The sequence below is a fragment of the Oenanthe melanoleuca genome, chromosome 1 (assembly GCF_029582105.1).
Source record: "Oenanthe melanoleuca isolate GR-GAL-2019-014 chromosome 1, OMel1.0, whole genome shotgun sequence".
NCBI lineage: Eukaryota > Metazoa > Chordata > Aves > Passeriformes > Muscicapidae > Oenanthe > Oenanthe melanoleuca.
Genome location: NC_079333.1, coordinates 952058 through 976617, shown reverse-complemented (window position 1 = coordinate 976617; position 24560 = coordinate 952058). Strand labels below are relative to the sequence as shown.

Below are 24560 nucleotides of genomic sequence, written 5' to 3'. Positions count from 1 at the left end.
GGGGCTGCCTGTTTTTAACTTTCCAGCTCTCGTCTGGAGAAGCCTCAGTGCTCAGAGCAGGAGAGTATGGGGAGACTTTGAAAATAAATAGTCTGGGGTTAGATAAACAACGTTTCCCTCTCCCAAATCCCAGGGCTGCACCACAGCTTCTAAATTTACAGGAAAAAAAGCCCAACAAACTATAATCAAGCGAATTGAACAAGAAAATGACCACGAGGAGGAATGGGCGCCTTGCAGGGAGGGGAGAGGGGACTGGAGCCGAGGGACGGAGGCAAAGCCAAGCGCAGTTTGGACTGGGACTGGGTGAGCAACTCGCAAATCCCTGGCCTAGCAAACCGCACAGCTCCGTCATTCTGGGATTGCAGCTTCAGGGGGGAAGAAAGCAAACACAAAAATAAAATAAATCCTATTGAAAGGGACTGCAAAATTGAGTGCGCTCCGTCCTTTAAAAGTTCGGCGAAGCCCCACCTCCGCACACCCATCCCAACCCATCCCATCCCATCCCATCCCATCCCCACCTCCAGGCGGGCAGAGAAGGAGCGCACGGCTGGGCTCTGCTGGGCGGGACAGCCCTGGCCCGGGACAGCCCTGGCTCTGCTGGCCCTGGCTCTGCTGGGCGGGACAGCCTTGATCCGGGACAGCCCTGGCTCTGCTGACCCGGGACAGCCCTGGCTCTGCTGATCCAGGACAGCCCTGGCTCTGCTGGGCGGGACAGCCCTGATCCGGGACAGCCCTGGCTCTGCTGGGCGGGACAGCCCTGATCCGGGACAGCCCTGGCTCTGCTGACCCGGACAGCCCTGGCTCTGCTGGGCGGCACAGCCCTGGCTCGGGACAGCCTGGACCCGTGAGTACACAGCTGCTCTGCCGGGCATCCCCCCGGGGAGGTGGGCAGGGGAACCTCCTCACGCTGCTTTCCCGGACCCGCCGGGCTCGCAGCAGCACTCAGAGCGGTGCCTCCTGCACGTGTGTTTTGTCGCTTCCTCTTTGCTTCTGCTTGTTTATTTGAGGGTCTGTTTTTCCCCCGGTCCGGCAGCTCCACTTATTTCTCCCGTCGCAGGGAATTTTCTCGGTTTTCCCAAAGCCTGAGGCTGCCCCGGTGGGTTTCTCTTATGGTTTCACTTCTCCTATAATGGCAATGGCTCTTTGCAGCGCCGATCTTGGGAAGGTGCCAGGCAGCCCTGGGTCTGTGCTGCTGTCACCGGGAGAGAGAGCCTGGCCACTGCTTGGGAGGAGAGCTGGTCCATCCAGCCCTGGAATCACTGAGGGGTCTGTGGGGAGAATGATCCATCCAGCCCTGGGGTCACTGAGGGGTCTGTGGGGAGAATGATCCATCCAGCCCTGGGGTCACTGAGGGGTCTGTGGGGAGAATGATCCATCCAGCCCTGGGGTCATTGAGGGGTCTGTGGGGAGAATGATCCATCCAGCCCTGGAATCACTGAGGGGTCTGGGAGGAGAATGATCCATCCAGCCCTGGGGTCACTGAGGGGTCTGTGGGGAGAATGATCCATCCAGCCCTGGAATCACTGAGGGGTCTGGGAGGAGAATGATCCATCCAGCCCTGGAATCACTCAGGGGTCTGGGAGGAGAGCTGGTCCATCCAGCCCTGCAGTCACTGAGGGGTCTGGGAGGAGAATGATCCATCCAGCCCTGCAGTCACTGAGGGGTCTGGGGGGAGAATGATCCATCCAGCCCTGGAATCACTCAGGGGTCTGGGAGGAGAATGATCCATCCAGCCCTGCAGTCACTGAGGGGTCTGGTCAGGGCTGAGCTGCTCCTCTGCCTGTCCTGCCCAGCTTTTCCTGGCTGCAGGCTCTGGGAGCAGCAGGCTCTGCTGGGTTCTGCACATGGGGAGCTGCTGTGTCCCTTCAAGCCTTTGGGGTGGGAATATCCCCCGGGAACAGCCTGTCCTCCCTGGAACAGGGGTTTTGTGTTTGGGGTGAGGGGGGTGGCAGCTGTGGTGTCCCTGCTGGCATGGGGACAGCAGCGCTGGTCTGCAGGGATGGGAGGCACCTGTCCCACCCTGTGTGGGGGCTGCTGCAGCCCTCTGATGCCAGCCCCTCTGGATGGGGATGGGTGTCCCAGGGCAAGGATAGCCCTGGGGGGGCAGCTCCTGTCTCGGGAGGGAATGGCACTGCATGTCCCAAAAGTGGTGGCTGCCCCAGAGCCCTGGAACTGTTGCAGGCCGGGTGGGACAGGGCTTGGAGCCGCCTGGGACAATGGAAGGTGTCCCTGCCTCGGCACTGGAGGGGATTTAACGTGCCTGCAGCCCAAGCCCTTCTGTGAGCGCTGGGCAGTGCAGCCTGAGCGAGGCTCTCCCCACCTTGGCAGCACAGACACATCCAGAGCTCTCCCTGCTCGGCCAGTTCCCTCAGACAGCTCCTGTGAGAGCCCTCGTGCCTGCCAGCCTCCTGCTTCTGATTCCTTTGTGCCTGTTTTACAACACACTCTCCTTTCCCTTGGTGTGCCCTCCTGCTTTTGCATTTCCCCGTGTTTTCCAGCCATCCCTGCAGTGCCTCCCCCAGACCCCCAAACCCTGCAGGGCTGCTCCCTGCCTGCCCTTCCCGGGCTCCCTGGGGACCTGGAGTGGTCACAGCTGGGTCCCAGCCCCTGCTCTGTGGTTCCAGTCTGCTCCCAGTGGCTCCCTGGGGCTGCTGCTCTGCTCTGTGCCCTGTCCTGGACCTGCCACGCGTGCCCTGCTGCGGGCACACTAATATTGAGTGTCCTGGCTGAATGTGGATCTGAGGGAGGCTGGGGAGCTGCATTTCCCACCCCAGCAGCCGCCATTGCCCCGCAGGCCTTGGGAAAGGTGATTTCCAAGGAAATGGAGGCAGTGTGGAGGCAGCGCGGCGCTGAGGGGAATTCCTGGCTCCAGACGTGGCTCTGGGGTGCCCTCCAGGAGGGCTGAGCGGTGCCTGGCTGGAGGAGCCCCAGCACCAGCCCGTGCCAGGGGTGCAGGAGAGGCTCGGTGCTGCCAGCAGCTTGGCTGGCACAGCTGTGCCTCCAGCTGCAGCCCCGGGCACTGCCAGGAGATAATCTCCATCCCACTGGGCTTGTGGTGCCTCTGAGGGTGCAGTGCAGTCCACTCATGGTAACTGAGGGCAGAGGGACACTGGGTGGCTCCCCTGCTGTCCAGAGTGCCGTGTTTCCTCCTCCTCCTGTGCCAGCCCCAGCCCCTCCAGCTGCTCTGGGCTGGGGCTCCACTCCAGCTCTGCTCCTTGTCCATCTTCACCAGAACTGTCACCAGCTCTCTCCCACCCCCAGTGTTTCCTCTGCTGTTCACAGCCAGCTCCTCTCTTGCTGGCTGAGGAATTCTCTCACTTCTCCTAACTCTACTCAGTTCCCTTTCCTGGCAGCAGCATTTCCCTGCTCCTGCTCTTCCATCCATCTCTTTTGGCCAGCACCATTCCCAGCTCCTGCTGAGGCAGATTTTACTGGCCACCTCCAAAATTTGGGGATGCTGTGGTTGTTAATCCCTGGCTTAGTGTGGAGGGAGTAAGGAGCTGCCCTTGAATGTCCCTTGGAAATAAATGCTCAGGATTGGGATGCAGCTGCTCCTCGTGGAACACTCAGTGTGAGGAGCAGGTCCTGGGCAGACTGCAAGTGAAGATGGAGGACCTGGCTTTGTTGGGACCTTTTTCTCAGAAGTTACAGATAATAAATAGCAAACAAGCTCTGGTTTGCTCCAGGAGGGCTCAGCTCCAGGGAGCTGCTGGGGGTTCCACTCAGGATGTGTGTTCAAGACACAGAGCTGTTGCAGGGCCCCTTGCTTCTTGTTTGCAGCAGCTTCCCCTTCAAAAAGTTCATTTTCCTTACCGGAGGTGTCTGTGTCCCTGGAGCCGCTCTGGCTCTGCCCATTTCCTCCAGCTGCTCCTTGCACTGCAAACTCTCACAGCTTTCAGGGGGACTCGGCAAAAATCTGTGCTTTTCTCAGTCTCACTCCTGTCCAGTGAAGTGCAGAGGGGAAAAAACATCAGGAAGGTATTTATGGTGTATGAAACCCCGAACTGGGGAAACTGTGGTTGGGGATCACTTCCCTTCAGGCTTCCCTTGGCAGGTGTTTGTCCACAGGGCCTGCAGCCTGTGGAAAGGCAGATTCCTGCTGGAACCTGGCTCTTCATCCTTCCCTCAGCACTTTAACTCCCAGCCAGGGGTTGGAGCAGCTTGAAGCAGGAAGGTTTCCCTGCCAAACACAGAGGAGGTGGCGCTAAAACAGCAAATCCCGCTGAGGACACGAGAGGAGGCAGCACAGCCTCATCAGCCATCCCAGGACAGGGGCTGGGGGTTCAGCACCTGGCTCCATCCAGGGGTCAGGGGGGACGATTTTACTCAAGATGCTGAATAAAACTTGAAGGGAAGGAGTAAATCTGGCAGAGCTGGGACACCCTGGTTTGGCAAATCTCACAAACCCTTGAGGCACACACAGACCCACGGGTGACAGGAGGAAGGAGCAGCTCAGTGGAGCTGCTGGTGCAGGGAGGGGCTGCACCCACAGGGTGAGGAGGGGTCCTGGGGGGCTGCAGAGCCCTGGGCAGCCCCCGAGAGCAAAGGCAAGGCAGTGACTGAGGGAATGATGCAGTTCCAGCCTGGATGATTCTGTAACCCCAGAGCATCTCCCTCAGCCAGGGGCTCTGGGATTCCCTCATCTCAGAGCCACCAGGGCACTGCCCCAGGAGGAAATCATGGATGGATGGATGGATGGATGGATGATGGATGGATGGATGGATGGATGGATGGATGGATGGATGATGGATGATGGATGGATGGATGGATGGATGGATGGATGGATGGATGATGGATGGATGGATGATGGATGGATGATGGATGGATGGATGGATGATGGATGGATGGATGGATGGATGATGGATGGATGATGGATGATGGATGGATGGATGGATGATGGATGATGGATGGATGGATGGATGGATGATGGATGGATGGATGGATGGATGGATGGATGGATGGATGGATGATGGATGGATGATGGATGATGGATGGATGGATGGATGGATGGATGGATGATGGATGGATGGATGGATGGATGATGGATGGATGATGGATGATGGATGGATGGATGATGGATGGATGATGGATGATGGATGGATGATGGATGGATGGATGGATGGATGGATGGATGATGGATGGATGGATGATGGATGGAGGGATGGATGATGGATGGATGATGGATGGATGATGGATGATGGATGGATGGATGGATGGATGAATGGATGATGGATGGATGATGGATGGATGGATGGATGGATGGATGGATGGATGGATGGATGGATAGATGGATGGATGGATGATGGATGGATGGATGGATGGATGGATGGATGGATGGATGGATGGATGATGGATGGATGGATGATGGATGGATGGATGGATGGATGATGGATGGATGATGGATGGATGGATGATGGATGGATGATGGATGGATGGATGGATGGATGGATGGATGGATGGATGGATGATGGATGGATGGATGGATGATGGATGGATGGATGGATGGATGGATGGATGATGGATGGATGGATGGATGATGGATGGATGGATGGATGGATGGATGATGGATGGATGATGGATGGATGGATGGATGGATGGATGGATGGATGGATGATGGATGGATGGATGATGGATGGATGGATGGATGGATGATGGATGGATGATGGATGGATGGATGATGGATGGATGATGGATGGATGGATGGATGGATGGATGGATGGATGGATGATGGATGATGGATGGATGATGGATGGATGGATGGATGATGGATGATGGATGGATGGATGGATGATGGATGGATGGATGGATGGATGGATGGATGATGGATGGATGGATGGGTGGATGATGGATGGATGATGGATGATGGATGGATGATGGATGGATGATGGATGGATGGATGATGGATGGATGGATGGATGGATGGATGGATGGATGATGGATGGATGGATGGATGGATGATGGATGGATGATGGATGGATGGATGATGGATGGATGATGGATGGATGGATGGATGGATGGATGGATGATGGATGGATGGATGGATGGATGGATGGATGGATGATGGATGGATGGATGGATGGATGATGGATGGATGGATGATGGATGGATGGATGGATGGATGGATGGATGGATGGATGATGGATGGATGGATGGATGGATGGATGGATGGATGGATGATGGATGGATGAATGAATGATGGATCTCTGGGAGACCTCACACATGGGGAGCATGGCTTCATCCCTCCCGAGGCAGGGGGGTACCAGAGCAGGGCTGCAGCCTCTCCCTCATTGCCTCTGCTTGCATGTCATGTTTCAACACCAGTTTTCCTTTTTCCTCTAATTTTTAACCTCCAGTAACATTTTCCTGCTCTAACTTCTTTTCAGATTTCTGGCATGTGTCATCTGTGGCCCATTTCTCATTACACTGAGCTGGGCCAATATCATTTTAACTTTCTTTTTTCCACTTGGTGCAAGACAGAAACAGCTCTTGGGCACATCTCTGCATCCCTTTTATTCCCTCTGTGTTTTTTCAGGGAGGGCATGATGTGCATCCACTGCCTTTTCCTCCTGTTGTGTTATAAAGCATCTTTGCACCCAGGTTTTCCGAGCCAGCTTCCCTTCACCCCAGGCACCCTCATAAATACACACCCTGACACCATCCCAGCCATGCTGCCAGCAAGGGAAAATTATTTAGGAGGAGGGGGACAGATTTGGGAATATTTGCTGGCATTTGGAGTCCCCTGCTGGGATTTAATTTGCTGTGTTCCATTGGCTGTTATTTACTCACGCTCTGCTGAGCCCAGCGTGCCTCTCCTCCTCAGGGCAGGGGGCAGCTGTTAGTGAAGGTGTGGGGTGCAGGCACACCCCAGCGGTGGGACAGGCTGCTGTGGCACCAGCCCAGAGCTGCTCTCACAGCCAGGACATGCTGCAGGTCCCACACAGGGTGTGGTGTGGGGCATCTCAAAGAAAAGTCAGCCTGGGGACAAGTGGAGCACCTTCATCAGGGCAGCAAAGGGTTTGTGAGATTGTCTCAGATACAGGCACAGACAGGACACAGGGAATGGTTCCCATGCCAGAGGGCAGGATTAGGTGGGATCTTGGGCAGGAATTGTTCCTGGCAGGGTGGGCAGGGCTGGCACAGGTGCCCAGAGCAGCTGTGGCTGCCCAGGATCCCTGGCAGTGCCCAAGGCCAGGCTGGACACTGGGGCTGGATCAGCCTGGGGCAGTGGGAGGCGTCCCTGCCCTGGCAGGGGTGGCACTGGTGGGATTTGAGGTCCCTCCCATCCCAAAGCAGTCTGGGATTCCCTGCACAGGTGTGGGTTATTCCCAGCCTGCAGCTCCCTGCAGTCACTGTGCTGGGAGCAGGGGGAGGTGAGGCAGGCGAGCTGCCATTCCTGGCACAGTTTAGTGCCATCAGCTGCTGTGAGGCTGGGCTCAGCTCCCCGTGCCCACTGCACCCAGGGATTGCACTGCCGGCCCTTTCTCAGGGCTGCAGTGACCCAGGGCAGAAGGGGGAAGAAAATTGGGTTTGAGGACAAATCCTGCACCTGGAGCTGAAGGAATAACAGCCACTGATGGATCTGCAATGGTCTGAACACGCATCCATCCATCCATCCATCCATCCATCCATCCAACATCCATCCATCCATCCATCCATCCATCCATCATCCATCCATCCATCCATCCATCCAACATCCATCCATCCATCCATCCATCCATCATCCATCCATCCATCCATCATCCATCCATCCATCCATCCATCCATCATCCATCCATCCATCCATCCATCCAACATCCATCCAACATCCATCCATCCATCCATCATCCATCCATCCATCATCCATCCATCCATCCATCCATCCATCATCCATCCATCCATCCATCATCCATCATCCATCCATCCATCATCCATCCATCCATCCATCCATCCATCATCCATCCATCCATCCATCATCCATCCATCCATCATCCATCCATCCATCCATCATCCATCCATCCATCCATCCATCATCCATCCATCCATCATCCATCCATCCATCCATCCATCCATCATCCATCCATCCATCCATCATCCATCCATCCATCCATCCATCCATCATCCATCCATCCATCATCCATCCATCCATCCATCCATCCATCTATCATCCATCCATCCATCCATCCATCCATCCATCCATCCATCATCCATCCATCCAACATCCATCCATCCAACCAACATCCATCCATCCATCCATCTATCCATCCATCCATCCATCCATCCATCCATCCATCCATCCATCCATCATCCATCCATCCATCCCCCATCCCTGCAGTGACACCATGGCTGTGTGTTCCCTGCTGTTTGTGTCCCTGCAGTGACCCCATCACGGGTGGCCCTTGGGAGTCCTGGCCAGCTGTGCCTCCCTGGCCCCAGTGCAGCTGCTGAGCAGGGAACGCTGCTCTGTGTTTTTGGAGGAGCAGTTCCCTGGGAGGTCCCTTGCAGGCTCACAGACAGGCTGAGCTCTGCTCCCTGGAGCTGCCCAGGATGGCAGGCCTGCCTGGTGCCACTGCCGGAGGATGCTGCTGGGCTGGGCTCCATCCAGTCCAGAGCAGTGAGAATCAAACTGCCCTTAACCTGCTGCTGTCCTCATGCTGGGGTTTTGTTTCTCTTTTTTTGTTTAAATCAATAAGTCTTATCTGCGTCCGTTGTTATTTGATGTGCTCCTTGTCCTTTCTGCTGGATCAAAGTACTTTTCTGTTTGTTTTTGTTCCTAAAGCAGAGCTGTGGGTGGCTGGGATCTGAGGCAATGGGTTTATCCTCAGTCTGATCTGCTGGCAAGCCCTGTGGTGTTTAGATCTGTGCTGAGCTTTGCCCTGGGCTCAGCCCCGTCCCTCTTGCACACGTTTACAGGGAAGGGTGGGCAGAGGAACAGCACTGCACACCGCTGGGTTTGTGGAGTGCAGCTCTGCTGAGGGATGAAGACATGAGCACAGTTAACAGGCCGTGGAGCCTGCAGTGCTCCCAGCTCCATGAGCATTCCCATCCCTGGAAATCCAGGCGCAGGCTCCTCTGGGTGTGCCACCCTTGTCCTGTCCCGTGTCCCTCCTGAGCCCCCCAGGGAGGGCTCTCAATAATTCTTGGGGCTGGAGCCAGGCAGGTGCCTCTGCCCCAGCACTGCCAAACCCTCCAGGGGCCGGGGAGCTTTTCCTGCCTGCTCTCATTTACCATCAAATTCACTTTATTGATCCCATCCTGGATTTGTTGTAGCAATATCGCTCGGATAGGGCTGCGGGCAGCAATTGCTGTGTGCAGAGGCTGCTGTGGCGCTCGAATCGTGCAGGTCCCCTCTGGAATTCACCTCTCCTGTGCTCTGTGCTGAAGGGCTGGTAAACACCACGCTTAAGGCAGTCTCCTCCTGTAGAAGGTACATCAGCCCCTGCATTTGTTAATTTGTTGGAGGCTGCGGGTCCTCGCTCCTTCGCTTCCCATCACGGGGGAAACAATTACACAAAGCAATAATGGGAAGCCTTTCACCCCATTTGCTGCGGAGATGAGAACATCTATTAGAATGTGCTGAACAACAAGTTAAAGCCTAATGGGTTTAACGTGCCTCCAAACAATGCAGCTTCCTGAGCAGGAAGCCTGGGTAGTACAACCCAACAAAGACATCAGCGGTCCCTGGGGAGGAGGGACCGAGCGGCCAGACAGGGGGAAGGAGATGTGCGGGCGGGGAGGGCTGTGCTGCCTTCCCACCGCTGAAATCTCCTCCGTGGTTGTGTTTGGGTGGTGGCTGGGAGTCCGAAAGGGAGCGTGGAGGGACCTTCAGAGGAGATGCACAAACACCGTGGGTGAAAATGGGATGCACAGGAACGCAGGGCTTTAATCCATCAGAGCCCAGCACAGGGAGGATGGGGAAGGGGCTGAGCCCCCCGTGTGCGGCAGGAGCAGAGGGATCCATCCCGAAGGATGGGGAAGGGCAGGAGCAGAGGGATCCCTGCTGAGGGATGGGAAGGGCAGGAGCAGAGGGATCCCTGCTGAGGGATGGGAAGGGCAGGAGCAGAGGGATCTCTCCTGAGGGATGCAGAGGGCAGGAGCAGAGGGATCCATCCCAAGGGATGGGGAAGGGCAGGAGCAGAGGGATCCCTGCTGAGGGATGCAGAGGGCAGGAGCAGAGGGATCCATCCCAAGGGATGGGGAAGGGCAGGAGCAGAGGGATCCATCCTGAGGGATGGGAAGGGCAGGAGCAGAGGGATCCATCCTGAGGGATGGGAAGGGCAGGAGCAGAGGGATCCATCCCGAGGGATGGGGAAGGGCAGGAGCAGAGGGTTCCCTGCTGAGGGATGGGAAGGGCAGGAGCAGAGGGATCCATCCTGAGGGATGGGGAAGGGCAGGAGCAGAGGGATCCATCCTGAGGGATGGGGAAGGGCAGGAGCAGAGGGATCCATCCCAAGGGATGGGAAGGGCAGGAGCAGAGGGATCCATCCTGAGGGATGGGAAGGGCAGGAGCAGAGGGATCCCTGCTGAGGGATGGGGAAGGGCAGGAGCAGAGGGATCCATCCCGAGGGATGGGAAGGGCAGGAGCAGAGGGATCCATCCTGAGGGATGGGGAAGGGCAGGAGCAGAGGGATCTCTCCTGAGGGATAGGGAAGGGCAGGAGCAGAGGGATCCATCCTGAGGGATGGGGAAGGGCAGGAGCAGAGGGTTCCCTGCTGAGGGATGGGAAGGGCAGGAGCAGAGGGATCCCTGCTGAGGGATGGGAAGGGCAGGAGCAGGGGGATCCATCCTGAGGGATGGGGAAGGGCAGGAGCAGAGGGATCCATCCCGAGGGATGGGAAGGGCAGGAGCAGAGGGATCCATCCTGAGGGATGGGAAGGGCAGGAGCAGAGGGATCCATCCCAAGGGATGGGAAGGGCAGGAGCAGAGGGATCCCTGCTGAGGGATGGGAAGGGCAGGAGCAGAGGGATCCATCCCGAGGGATGGGAAGGGCAGGAGCAGAGGGATCCATCCTGAGGAATGGGAAGGGCAGGAGCAGGGGGATCCATCCCGAGGGATGGGGAAGGGCAGGAACAGAGGGATCCCTGCTGAGGGATGGGAAGGGCAGGAGCAGAGGGATCCATCCTGAGGAATGGGAAGGGCAGGAGCAGGGGGATCCCTGCTGAGGGATGGGAAGGGCAGGAGCAGAGGGATCCCTGCTGAGGGATGCAGAGGGCAGGCAGGGCAGGGCCAGGACTTTGCACTGCATCCCCTTGAACTGCACGGGGCTCTGCAGCCCGCTGAGATCCCTCTGGAGGCCCGTTCGTGCCGGTGTCCTTGGATTCCCTTTGTCCAGGCAGCCGAGGTGCCTCTGGATGGCAGCACAGCCACCAGCTGTGCCAGCTGCTGTCCCGTGCTGGGCCACCGAGGCTGCCCGTGCCCACCACGCTGGTGGGGATGTCACACCGACCCAGCAGTGTTTCACAGCGCTGTCCTGGCTCTGCTGAGCAGTCTCACCTCCAGCCCCTGGTGTTGCACACTTTGCAGGCTGGATGGTCGTGCTGCCAGCGGAGGAAGCCCAGCAGCAATCAGGGGCTGTGCCTGCCGTGGGGGTGTTTGCAGAGCAGGACCGAGCTGCCAGGCAGGGGCATTCAGGCCCAGCAGAGTGCTGAGTGTGCTGAGTGCTTTCTTTCTGGCAGGCTGACAGCATGACAAGCCCAGCTCCGAGGAGCAGCCGCCCAGACATGGCCAGGAGAAGCCTCTGCAGGAGCCCCTTCCTCAGCATCAAGGTAAAGACCTGCTGCTGGCCCAGCACCCTGGGGCACAGCCTGGCAAAGGGCAGCTCAGCCTGCTGCAGGAGGCACTGGGAGCATTTCTGGGTGCCAGCTGTGCTTGGGAAGTGCTCCCTGCGTTCCCATGGCAAAAGAGCCTTTGGTGTGGGGCTGTCTCCATTCAGCACAGCAATGTTTCAATGCAGGTTTGGCTCCAGGTGGGATGGGTGGGAGGGACCTTAAACTCGTCCAGATTCACCCATTCCATGGCAGGGACTCCTCCCACTGTCCCAGCTGCTCCCAGCCCCAATGTCCAGCCTGGCCTTGGGCACTGCCAGGGATCCAGGGGCAGCCACAGCTGCTCTGTCACCCTGTGCCAGCCCTGCCCACCCTCACAGGGAACAATTCCTGCCCAATACCCCACCCAGCCCTGGCTTTGTCAGTGTGGAGCCTCTCTTCTAAGTCCTGCGTGCTCCTGGATTCAGTGAGACCCCAGACCCTGCAGTGAGTGTCAGAGGAGCTCTGCAGAACCCCAGGCTGCTCCTGGGATGGCTCCCTCTGTCCTGCAGCATCTGCTCCAGCCCCTTCTGGCTCAACAGTTCCTTCTTATCAGTAGTGGCAGCCCTAGCATCAGTTTATTACGACATTCAGTGTAGCTGGAAGCCAATTACCTGGCTCACTAGAGAATCTCACCAGGCCAGAGAGCAAAAGATGACAGTCAGTTTTAAAGGCTCAGGATTTCTCTGTCACTTTTGTGGGGAACATTTGGGGTTTTGAGGGTTTTTGTACAAATGCTGGTGCAGTGAGTCACTGGGGCAGAGGCTACCAGGGCACAGAGGCTGGAGACAGAGCCATGTCCTGGGGCTCCTTCCCCAATCTCACTCCAGCCCATTCAGCTGCTCTTTATCTGCTAGGGTTTGGTTTTCCTTTATTTGCCAGCAAGGTTATCTTTACCAGTATGACCCCACTGACTTTTACTTGAGGAGAAGTTTTAAAGGGGTTCAAAGATAAAACCAGTGAGAGGCAAAGTCAGCTCAGGGCTGTGAGCAGAATCAAGCTGTATTTCTGGGGGTAGATCCTAAAATCCCAGACTGTTTGAGTCTGGGGGACTTTAAAGACCCCCTTGTTGCCAGCCCTGCTGCGGGCAGCTGTGGGGGAAGCTCATGTGTGTCACCAAGGACACAGTTATCCTCAGCACAGGATGCTTTCCCCTCGGCTCTTGGGGTTTTTCAAGAAGTTAGGCCACCCTGTCCGGTTTCTAAATGACTTCCTCAGAAAACAAAACTTCCAGCCCGGGGTTTGAATGGTTCTTGCAGAACACAGAACCATTGCACAATGTGGCTGGATGTGTTTGAAGTGGCTGAAGTGCCAAAACTCACAGCTCTGCAGTTCTTATGTATATTTATATCTCCAGAGAGCGTGCCACAAAAACCACATGTCAAAATGCAACTAGGGGACTAAAACCACCTTGTTTGGCTTCGAGGAGCATTATGATTTAGATGAGATACTGGGCAGGAATTGTTCCCTGTGAGGGTGGGCAGGGCTGGCACAGGTGCCCAGAGCAGCTGTGGCTGCCCCTGGATCCCTGGAATGCCCAGGGCCAGGCTGGACACTGGGGTTGGAGCAGCCTGGGATGGTGGGAGTGTCCCTGCCCTGGAATGGGTGAGTCTGGATGAGCTTTGAGCTCCCTTCCAGCTGCAGGCCCAGCCAAACTGGTTCCAGCTGTTTCCTGCTGCACAATCAACATTACAGACACTGGCAGCCTTTGTAAGAGGGATTTTTTTTCCCAGACCACCAGGAGAGGAAATACTGGTGTTCAACTCCCAGGTGTGTGATTTACTGGCTGCATAGGATGGAGGGTGGTTCTCTCTTCTCTTGCACGTGTGAGGTGGGAGCAGCAGTGTTTGGATTCTCTGAGCTGCTGTGGTTGTAGAGGGAAGGCTTTGCAAGCATGGCTCAGCCCTCCCAGGGAAAGCTGGGCTGCTGAGCTTGGGCTCCCAGCCCTGGGGCTGCTCCTGGTGTCCTGCTCTGTCCTGCTGGCAGGGACAAGGTCTTGGGAAAGCCTGGTGTCTGCCAGACCAGGTCACCTGCTGGGCCAGCACATCAGTCCCACCAGTCCAGCAGGTCCAAAGGCCAGGAAAAGTCTGTCCTTTCTTTTCCTGACAAAAAATTGATGGCTGAGAGCAAAGAGCCCCTGGAGTCTTTGTCCAAGCCACTGCAGGCCCTGTGCATCTCTCCAGCCAGCCAGGGCAGAATAAAATGGCAGAATAAAATAGCAGATTCCCACCCCATTCTGAGCTGAAGGGGCAGTGCTGGGCAGCTGCTGAGCTGCTGTGAGCCCCTGAAGGTCCTGGATTTGGGCACTCAGGGGGCTGTGTGATGCCTGGAACAAACAGATCTGCTTTCAGCCTTTCCCTCTGAGCTGCTGTGTCCAGGAAGCAGAGCCTGGACACAGCCAGCCACTTGCAGGAGCGTAGGAGGTGCAGCACAGCTGCCTCTGGGGACGCTTTCCCTTGGCTGGGTGACATTTCCCCGGTCCAGGCACGTTGCAGGCAGCAGTGGTGACAGGAGCCTGGGAGGGGACGGTCCTGGCTGGTGTCCTGGCGTGTGTGGTGCCAGCCCATCACTCTGGGGGCACTGAGCACAGCCCAGCACACAGCTCCCCAGGACCAGGGGCTTGTTTGAGCGTCCCCCGTGTCCCTGTTTGTGCTCTGGGTGTTGCCTTGGCTGACAGAGCAGGCCAGCTTGGCACTGACCCTGCTCCAGGCCTGGATCAGAGCAGGACCTGGCAGAAATCCAGGCTGAGCAGTGGTGGGAGCTGCTGCAAAACTCGTGGAGCAGGAGCAGTGCCCGGGGGTTTGGGCATCACCCAGGGCTGAGGGCAGCAGCTCTGGAAGGAGCCAGGGCCATCCAGCCTGGCCTGCAGGGAGCTGAGGGGCTGTGACTGTCTGGGCTGGGTATTTGAGCTCCTTGGGGGCTGGAGGGATGCTTGGGAGAGCTGCAGGGCAGCAGGAGGGAGGATGGAGATGAGGGCAGATTATTATCTGGGAGATGGTGGAAGAGAACCATCATATTTTCCAGAGGAGATGTGTTTTACATCTAGGGCTTTGTGAGAAGCAGAGGAAAGCAGTCTGAGTTATTCTCCCTGACCTTCTGCTGACTTTCTGTGAAGGAGTTGTTTGTTGCTGTGTTTGGAAGGGCTCGTTCCTGCCCCAGAAGAGCTCCCAGCCCTGGGGATGGCTGCCTGCCTCTGGCTGAATGGGAGCAGGAATGTTGTGCAACCTCCCTTCTGCTGCTGCATCCTGGGGACCGGGCCAGCACAAACAGGCATCACCCCAACCCAGGGCATGTCCAAAGCCACTTCCCAGCTGAGGAAATCACAGCCTGCTTGCACATACTGCTGTTACTTTTGGCAGAGGGCGATTCTGTGGCTCTGACTAATTCCTGAAGATTTCCCTGGTGGTAGAGCAGGGGTGATTTCCCAAGGCTGTGGTCAGAGGTTTGTGCTGGTGCCTTCCTCAGGGGGATGCAGTTCGTGTGCTGCAGCTCTCGGTGCCCCTCTGGGGACTCTGTCTGTGTTGGCAGTTCTTTGTGTGCTGCCACGGGCTGCTGCAGCTCTCCCAGCTCCTGGTCTCGGGCTACCTGAAGAGCTCCATCTCCACCATCGAGAGACGCTACGGGCTCTCCAGCCAGACCTCGGGGCTGCTGGCCTCCTTCAACGAGGTGAGGGCCTGGCCTGGCCCTGTCCTTATCCCTGGCCCTGGCCCTGGCCCTGTCCTTATCCCTGGCCCTGTCGTTATCCCTGGCCCTGCTCCTGGCCCTGGCCCTGTCCTTATCCCTGGCCCTGGCCCTGGCCTTATCCCTGGCCCTGGCCCTGGCCCTGTCCCTGGCCCTGGCCCTGTCCTTATCCCTGGCCCTGTCCTTATCCCTGGCCCTGTCCTTATCCCTGGCCCTGGCCCTGTCCTTATCCCTGGCCCTGTCCTTATCCCTGGCCCTCTCCCTGTCCCTGGCCCTGGCCCTGGCCCTGGCCCTGGCCCTTTTCCTGGCCCTGGCCCTTTTCCTGGCCCTGTCCTTATCCCTGGCCCTGTCCCTGGCCCTGGCCCTGTCCTTATCCCTGTCCCTGTCCCTGTCCCTGTCCCTGTCCCTGTCCCTGTCCCATCCCCGTCCCTGTCCCGTCCCTGTGCCCCTCTGCTCCCCGGGGACGCTCTGCTCTCTGTGCGGGTGGAACACTCTGCTCTCTGTGCGGGTGGAACACTGCTCTCTGTGCAGGTGGGACGCTCTGCTCTCTCTGCAGGTGGGGAACACGCTGCTGATCGTGTTTGTCAGCTACCTGGGCAGCCGCGTGCACCGGCCGCGCCTGATCGGCTGCGGGGCGCTGCTGGTGGCGCTGGCCGGGCTGCTGATGGCGCTGCCCCACTTCCTCACCGGGCCCTACCGCTACGGCCGCCCCGCGCCCGGTGAGTGCCGCAGCCGCGCCTCAGGGCCGTCTCCTTCAGCCCTGGCCAGGGAACAGGGACACCTTCCATCCAGCCTGGCCTGGGCACTGCCAGGATCCAGCACCTCCCAGGAGCAATCCCTTCCCCACATCCCACCCATCCCCACCCCTGCTGGAAATGACCTTCACCCCGGGCACTGGCAGCTGCACGCTGTTGGCTTCTCCTCCAGAAATTCTGTTTTTCTGAGAATGAAATCATCTCAACCCAAGAGGCAACAGCTACTGGTGGAAAGCAGAACCAGGGGATGTGGGAACCATGGGAAAGGGCAGGAAAATAATCAAAACACAGTCTGTGCCTGTGATTCCCCTTGTTAGCTGCACATCCAACCTCACCTGCCTTTCCTGCTCCAGCTGGGCTGTCTTTGAGGTTTTAGACCCCACCAGAATATCAGCCTCCCTTGAGAAACATGCAGGTCTAAATCCCTTGTGGGGGGAACAGGACATGGTGGGTTTGGGGTCTTCTCCCTGAAGGAAAATGAAGGCATGAGAAAAGAAAGAAAGAAAGGAGAAAAGCAGTTATTTGCTACCTTTCCAATTCCTGCCATGAAGCTCCAGTGCATCTTCTAGAAGTCTCCACTGGGCAGCTTTCCTTTGGCTCACCAGAGGGAATGCAGCTGGTTCAGGCAACTGCAGACACCAAAGGAAGGCTGAATAGGTGAAAAATAGCTGGCTGCAGAGCCCAGCTGGGAAAGAATAAGTTGGTATTTCAGCAGTGCTGCTGCAGGTGGCCCCATGTCCGAGCACTTGAGTTCCATGGGGTTTGAGCTATCACCGTGGAAATCCTGCTAACAGCACCACCACCCCCTGCCCAGGGTTCTAGGGAAGATGAGGGTGCACTTGGGCAGCTTTTCTGAGGAAAATGAGTCCTCATTACAAAATCTGCAGGGGTTCTGGAAGGGCTGTCAAAGGTCCTGGGAGTGACCTCAGCTCCACTTCCTGAACAGGAAAAGCCTTGCAGGCTTTCTGTGGCACATGAACCCATCTCTGTGAACATCAGGGCAATGATCTTTGCACCTTCCTTGTGTTTCCTTTCACCTGCCATCTAAGGATAGGATAAGGATGGGAGCTGCTGGAGCAAATCAGAGCAGGTCACGGAGCTGCCCCAGGGCTGGAGCCCCTGTGCTCTGGAGCCAGGCTGGGAGAGCTGGGAGAGAAGGCTCCAGGGAGAGCTCAGAGCCCCTTGCAGTGCCTGAAGAGAGAAGTTCTTTCTCCAGACCAAGCTCCTCAGACCTGTTCCCATGTCACCACAGGCACCTCCAGCAACACCACTGACCTGTGCCAGCCCGGGGCCCCAGGGGCCTGGGCCAACCTCAGCCAGGCCAGCTGTGCCCCCCACACCTCCAGGGAGAGCCACGAGGTGCTCCTGGTCATGTTCATGGCCCAGGCACTGCTGGGCATCGGTGGTGTGCCCATCCAGCCCTTCGGCATCTCCTACATCGATGACTTCGCCAGCGAGAGGAACTCGCCCCTCTACCTGGGTAAGGAACTGCCCCTGTACCTGGGTGAGGAACTGCCCCTGTACCTGGGTAAGGGACTGCCCCTCTACCTGGGTGGGGAACTGCCCCTGTACCTGGGTGAGGAACTGCCCCTCTACCTGGGTGAGGAATTGCCCCTGTACCTGGGTGAGGAACTGCCCCTTACCTGGGTAAGGAACTGCCCCTGTACATGGGTGAGGAACTGCCCCTTACCTGGGTAAGGAACTGCCCCTGTACATGGGTGAGGAACTGCCCCTCTACCTGGGTAAGGAACTGCCCCTGTACCTGGGTGAGGAACTGCCCCTTACCTGGGTAAGGAACTGCCCCTGTACATGGGTGAGGAACTGCCCCTCTACCTGGGTGAGGAGCTGCCCCTGTACCTGGGTAAGGAACTGCCCCCGTACCTGGGTGAGGAACTGCCCCTCTACCTGGGTAAGGAACTGCCCCTGTACCTGGGTAAGAAACTGCCCCTGTACCTGGGTGAGGAACTGCCCCTGTACCTGGGTAAGGAACTGCCCCTGTACCTGGGTGAGGAACTGCCCCCGTACCTGGGTGAGGAACTGCCCCTCTACCTGGGTAAGGAACTGCCCCTGTACCTGGGTAAGGAACTGCCCCTGTACCTGGGTAAGGAACTGCCCCTGTACCTGGGTGGGGAACTGCCCCCGTACCTGGGTGAGGGACTGCCCCTGTACCTGGGTAAGGAACTGCCCCTGTACCTGAGTGAGGAACCCACTCCCCTCTACCTGGGTAAGGAGCTGCCCCCGTACCTGGGTAAGGGACTCGCTCCCCCCGTACCTGGGTAAGGAGCTGCCCCCGTACCTGGGTGAGGGACTCGCTCCCCCCGTACCTGGGTAAGGAGCTGCCCCCGTACCTGGGTAAGGAACTGCCCCCGTACCTGGGTGGGGAACTGCCCCCGTACCTGGGTAAGGGACTCGCTCCCCCCGTACCTGGGTAAGGAACTGCCTGTGTGAGAGGACTGTGGGGAGCACAGGGCTGCTGCTCTTGGAGGCCAGGGAGCTGCAGGGAAGTGGCTGTGCTGGAGGCAGGCACAGCCCAGCCTGGTCCCACAGGAGGCCCCTCTGTCCCCGTGGCTGCTGTGCTGGCTGAGCCCTGCCCTGCTGTTTCCTCTGCAGGGATCCTGTTCTCCCTGACGGTCGTTGGCCCGGGGGTGGCCTTCATGCTGGGCTCTGCCATGCTGAGGTTCTACGTGGACATCGACAAAGTCAGCGCAGGTGAGGGCGGGTCCTGCCAGGACCTCTGCAGCCGGGGGCTCCAGCCTCCTGTGGGTTCTGAGACCCTGGGCCAGGGTGGCCAGCAGGGCATCCCTGTCCCTGCTGTCCCCCTCCAAAGGCTGAGCGGCTCTTTGGACACGCTGGGGACAGCAGTGAATGGGAAGGGGACAGTGCAATGTGCTTTGGTGATGGGATGGCTGGGGCAAACGCTGCCCAGGCCCCAGAGCCAGCACCTTGGGGCTGATGGGTGCTGGGGTGCGCTGGGTGCCTGTCCTGCCCCAGCACTGCTCTGATGCCCTCTCCTGTCCTCTCCTCTCGTGTTGCAGCCGAGGTGCAGCTCACCAGCCAGGACCCGCGCTGGGTGGGGGCCTGGTGGCTCGGCTTCCTGGTGGCCGCCAGCCTGGTGGCCCTGTGTGCCCTGCCGTACTTCTTCTTCCCACGGGAGATGCCCAAGGAGGTAGGAGAGGCCCTGCACACACACACACACACCAGTGCAGCCCGGTGGAGCTGGCAGCTCTGCTCCTTGCAAGGGAGGATGCAGCCCCACGCTCCTGCTCACCAGAGCTGTGCCAGGGCAGGGGGAGGGCAGCCAGCTCTGTCCTGGCAGCGTTTGTCTGGGAGCAGTGATGAACTTTGGAGGTGGCACTGAAGTTTCATCCTCGGGCAGATGAGGACAGCTGTTCTGCAGCAGCACCTGGGGAGCAGGGCTGGGCAGGGCAGGGCTGTGCGGGGAGCAGGGCTGTGCAGGGAGCAGGGCTGTGCAGGGCAGTGCAGGGCAGGGCTGTGCAGGGCTGTGCAGGGCAGTGCAGGGCAGTGCAGGGCTGTGCAGGGCAGGGCAGGGCTGTGCAGGGCTGTGCAGGGAGCACGGCTGTGCAGGGCTGTGCAGGGCAGGGCTGTGCAGGGCAGGGCTGTGCAGGGAGCAGGGCTGTGCAGGGCTGTGCAGGGCAGTGCAGGGCAGGGCTGTGCAGGGAGCAGGGCTGTGCAGGGCAGGGCTGTGCAGGGCAGGGCTGTGCAGGGCTGTGCAGGGCAGGGCTGTGCAGGGAGCAGGGCTGTGCAGGGCAGAGCTGCACTCAGGCCGTGGCACAGCTCAGGAGTTCCCTGCACATCCCAGCAGTGGAGCAGGAGGAGCTGTGCTTGCACAGGAGGTGTTCCTGCGGCTGGGACGCTGCTGGAGCTGCTGGGACTCGCTCAGCAGCCTGTGCTCATCCCTTGGCCCTGCTCTCAGTGCTGTCACTGCCCTCCACGAGTGCTGCACCTTGAGGCAGCAGCCAAACCCTCCTGTCTGAACAAGCCTGTGCCCCGGTGCACAGCAATCCTTCACTTCTCCTGACCCTGCCCAATTTCCACGGGAGTGACTGGGGGTTTGGGGTCCCCAGCCTGTTTTACCAGCTCAGGGGGGGATGCAGTGATTTACTGCAGGCTGTGATTTACTGGGCTGGGGGGTGATGGACTGGCAGGATGGGGTGATCCCAGTGCAGGGACCTGACTGCTCCTCCTGCAGGGCAGGATTCTCTGGAGCCTTGGGAAGGGCTGTGTTAGCAGGGTCTGCTCAGCATGCCACGCTCCATCTTAGGGAAGGGTTCTTCATTAGGGCTGATGGGAATATTAATTTCATAAAGGCCTCTTGAGAGAAAACAGTGCACTTCCAGCTAAAGCAGCTGCACTTCCTGGCACTGCTGCACTCTGAGTTTGGAAGGGTTTAGGGGGAACGGCTGGAAATTGATTTTGGAAAGAGCAGGAGGATTTCAGCCTGCTCTGCTGGCTGGGATCTGCAGGGAACACTCCCACATGGCTGAGCACCCACATGTCCCTCTGCAGCACGTGGATTTCTGGAATTCTTGGATTTCTCCTCATTTTCCCATCTCCCTCAGAAAGCTCTTGGGATCTACTGACAATTAAAAATAATAACAATAATATGAAAGTACAGTAAATAGCCAAATTCTGCCCTCCTTGCAGAATGGTAGGGCCAGCCATGCCTGTCCCACAGGGGTATCAGCAGCAGCAAGAAAGCCTGCTTGAAAAATTCAGATAAAACCTCTGTAGAAAGTTTGCCACTAGCCAAGACACATCTACATTTTTCATTCCACAGCCACATTCCAGCTTTACCTTTTTTTGATGAATTCTTTCTTTGAAGTTCTTGGAATGGCTTGTGTTATCATTAATGATAGTGTGGGGCTGCTCTTTTGATCTTTTTTTTTTTTTTTTGTAAATTAGTCACTCCAAATGCAGAACATTTTTATTTCTCTGCTTTGCTGCTTGTCAGTTGGCTTCTAGCACCAAAGTATCCTGAATAATCCTATTGAGGGCTGATCATGGCAAAGCCAAGAGGTTGTCATGAAATCAGGAAGGGGATGAGAGGATGAGGCTCTTATACTGGAAAACCTGTTTTCAGTCAAGAAGAGCTTTTTTCCCCAGTAACTCCAGTTTGATCCTGCCTCCATGAGCCTGAAGCATCCCCTGGATTGGAACTTTAGGCCCTCTCCAGTTGCTGTGTAGCCAGTGGAGCTCATGCTTTGCCCTCTGCTGCTGTTGCTGCATCCCAGGCAGCAGTATTGCCACGATATTGCAGCGTCTCTGAGTCACTCAGCACTGCTGGGGTTGGAAAAACTTATGGCAGGAGGTTGCACAAACTTACTTCCCTGCATGATGCAGGGACACCTTCCACAATCCCAGATTACAGCCTGCCTTGGGCACTGCCAGGGATCCAGGAGCAGCCACAGCTGCTCTGGAAGAAGAGAAGCTTTTCCATCCTCACAGGGAACAATTCCTGCCCAATATCCCATCCAATCCTGCCCTCCTTCATCTTAAAGTCATTCCCCCTTGTCCTGTCCCTTCCTGTCCAACTCTCCTTGGTGAAACTTAAATTTTCAAACCATTAGGTGCTGGAAATCAAGGTCTTTCTCTGGAAAGATGCTCTGGGTGCCTCACTAAAGCTCCCAAAGCAGCAGCCCAGGAGTGCAGGGAACAAGGGAACAGAGAGGGCCAAGTGGCAGGACAGGCTGCAGCAATGGGCTGGTCTGTACAGCTGGATTTTCCCCAGGGAGCTTTAAAGACAGGCACAAACAGCAGCTAAAAATAATCCTCCCATTTGGTGGGAGCAAGGTGCCCCCAGCTGGTTATTTTAGCACTCCTGGAAACAGGGTCCCTGGAGGGACCCACACATGCTGGAAGAGGCATAATGAAGTGTTTGTAGGGAGCCTGACCTTGTCAGAAGGAAAATAATTCTTTTCCAAGCCGTGAGGTTTTGCACTTTGTTTGTCTAATATGAAAATAACTTCTCTGACCTTACTTTTCAGTGAGCTGGGAGTGCCAGGTTCTGTTCACAGCCAGAGGGAAACTCTGCAGACACCTCAAAATAAACAAGAAAACCTCTCTGTCACAGAGCAGGTCATTTATCCTGTTTCCAGGGTGTGTTTGGATAAACCCAGGCTGCTGGCACCTCTGGCTGCCCTTCTCACAGGTGCAGTAGCAGGTGGGGAGAGCAGGAGCTGCCAGGAAAAGCTGCTTTCATTTCCTTTCCTGCAGAGCCCTGCTCAGCCATCCCTGGATTTATTCCTGTCTGTGCAGGGAAATGGGGATTTCCCCAGGCCAAGGTCAGCCTGGGGATGCTCTTCCTGGGGCAAAATGTGTGGGAGCTCCATTCTCCTTCCTCCAAAGCCTGTGTGCCTCCTCCATCCCCTGTGAGGGTGCCAGTGGTGCCAGTGGCTCTGCAATCACGGCATGGGTGACCTTAAAGCCACCCCTGCCGTGGGCAGTGACACATTCCAGTGTCCCAGGTGCCCCAAGCCCCTTCCAGCCTGGCCTGGGACACTTCCAGGGATCCAGGGGCAGCCACAGCTGCTGGGCTAAATCATCCATGCAGACAAAATCTCATTGCAAAATCGTGAGATGCAATGAGTGGCACCAAGGAGCTGAGTCCTTTAAGGAATGTCCAGGAAAATCCAAGAGTGGGGGCATTTTGCAAGCTTAGTTTGCTTCTCAGTCTGATGCTGGGGCAGGGCTGAGCAGCCAGCCCATGTTAGCCACCATTCCAGCCCCACCCCAGCACCATCTGCAGCAAGCAAGCAGGATTCCCGTTTCTCCTTCTGCCCCTGCTTTCCTTCATCCCAGAGGAAGGTATTTCCTGACCCTTCCAGGCAGCACAAAAGCCACACCAAGGCCAAGGCAGCACAGGGAGAGGAGCTTTCCCCTGTGTGAGGGCTTTGCTCCACATGCTTCTGAGCCAGCACAGAAACATCCCCTGCAAGGGTCACACACAGGGACATCCCAGCCTGGGGGTTTGGGGAGCTGGGGCTTTGTCTGGATGTGCAGGCTGTTGACTCTCAGAAGTACAAACAGCTGGAAGCTGAGGAAGCCACAGTCAGGAACAGCTTGAATGTATTTTGGGAAAATGCTGCAGTTTCAGAGCAGGGAGAAGAGCCCCTGTAACACAATTGAAAAGTGAAAGGGAGCCGGATTTTATCTTTGCATTTGAAAAGTGTATGAAAGCCTGACCTCCAGCAATGCAAAACAGGAAAGGAGTTTCATTGCTCTTGCCTTTAGAAGGGGCAGGTGGCACCCAGAGCACAGACACTGTGAGCTGGCTGTGGTTTAATGACCACTCTCAGAGGAGAGCAAAGGAGGTGATTCCAGCCCAGAGCTGCCATTTCCTCCTGGCCATTACAGGTCTCTAATTGCTGCTGGATGACTCTTGTCCAGCTCAGGCTGGTGCAGGAGCTGCAGCAGAGCTCTTCCTCCATCCAAACCAGTGCCCAAAGCTGTGCAGGTGGGATCCAGCCTGTGGTGTGCCCACACACAGAGCTCTGGGGCAGAAAACCATCCCTGTGGCCATCCAGCTTTCCTGCAGAGGTGTGCACTCCTGGGTGTGGGTAGCTGAGTCAGGGAGTTGGTACTGATGGAGGCTGATCCAGCAGTGTCAGGAGAGCTGGGAGAACTCTGCAGCGTGGATGTGGTGGATGTGTCAGCCCACTGGAGCAGCAGCTGGACACACACAGGGCACCGTGGGCCATGCTCTGGGGGAGAGGCAAGGGCAGGGGAGCTGGGCAGGGTGTGAGCAGTGACTGTTCTGTGTCAGGGTGTAAGCAGTGACAGCTCTGTGTCAGGGTGTGAGCAGTGACTGTCCTGTGTCAGGGTGTGAGCAGTGACTGTTCTGTGTCAGGGTGAGTGCAGTGACTGCTCTGTGTCAGGGTGAGTGCAGTGACAGCTCTGTGTCAGGGTGTGAGCAGTGACAGCTCTGTGTCAGGGTGAGTGCAGTGACTGTTCTGTGTCAGGGTGAGTGCAGTGACTGCTCTGTGTCAGGGTGAGTGCAGTGACTGCTCTGTGTCAGGGTGTGTGCAGTGACTGTTCTGTGTTAGGGTGTGAGCAGTGACAGCTCTGTGTCAGGGTGAGTGCAGTGACTGTTCTGTGTCAGGGTGTGAGCAGTGACTGTCCTGTGTCAGGGTGTGTGCAGTGACAGCTCTGTGTCAGGGTGTGTGCAGTGACAGCTCTGTGTCAGGGTGTGAGTCTGTGTCAGGGTGTGAGCAGTGAGTTCTGTGTCAGGGTGAGTGCAGTGACTGCTCTGTGTCAGGGTGTGAGCAGTGACTGTTCTGTGTCAGGGTGAGTGCAGTGACTGTTTTGTTCAGGGTGTGTGCAGTGA

At 57.3% G+C, this 24560-nt stretch overlaps 1 protein-coding gene across 1 annotated transcript in view; it reads left to right on the top strand.

The window, feature by feature from the left end:
- The first annotated feature begins 652 nt into the window (after positions 1-652).
- Positions 653-24560, top strand: part of SLCO2B1 (solute carrier organic anion transporter family member 2B1) — a 35576-nt gene continuing 11668 nt past the window's right edge. The window contains exons 1-8 of the mRNA XM_056487200.1: positions 653-681; positions 787-844; positions 11652-11741; positions 15309-15446; positions 16018-16180; positions 17469-17696; positions 18827-18925; positions 19252-19382. Of these exons, the coding sequence (XP_056343175.1) occupies positions 11661-11741; positions 15309-15446; positions 16018-16180; positions 17469-17696; positions 18827-18925; positions 19252-19382 (840 nt within the window). The 5' untranslated portion in view covers positions 653-681; positions 787-844; positions 11652-11660. The remainder of the gene's footprint in view (positions 682-786; positions 845-11651; positions 11742-15308; positions 15447-16017; positions 16181-17468; positions 17697-18826; positions 18926-19251; positions 19383-24560) is intronic.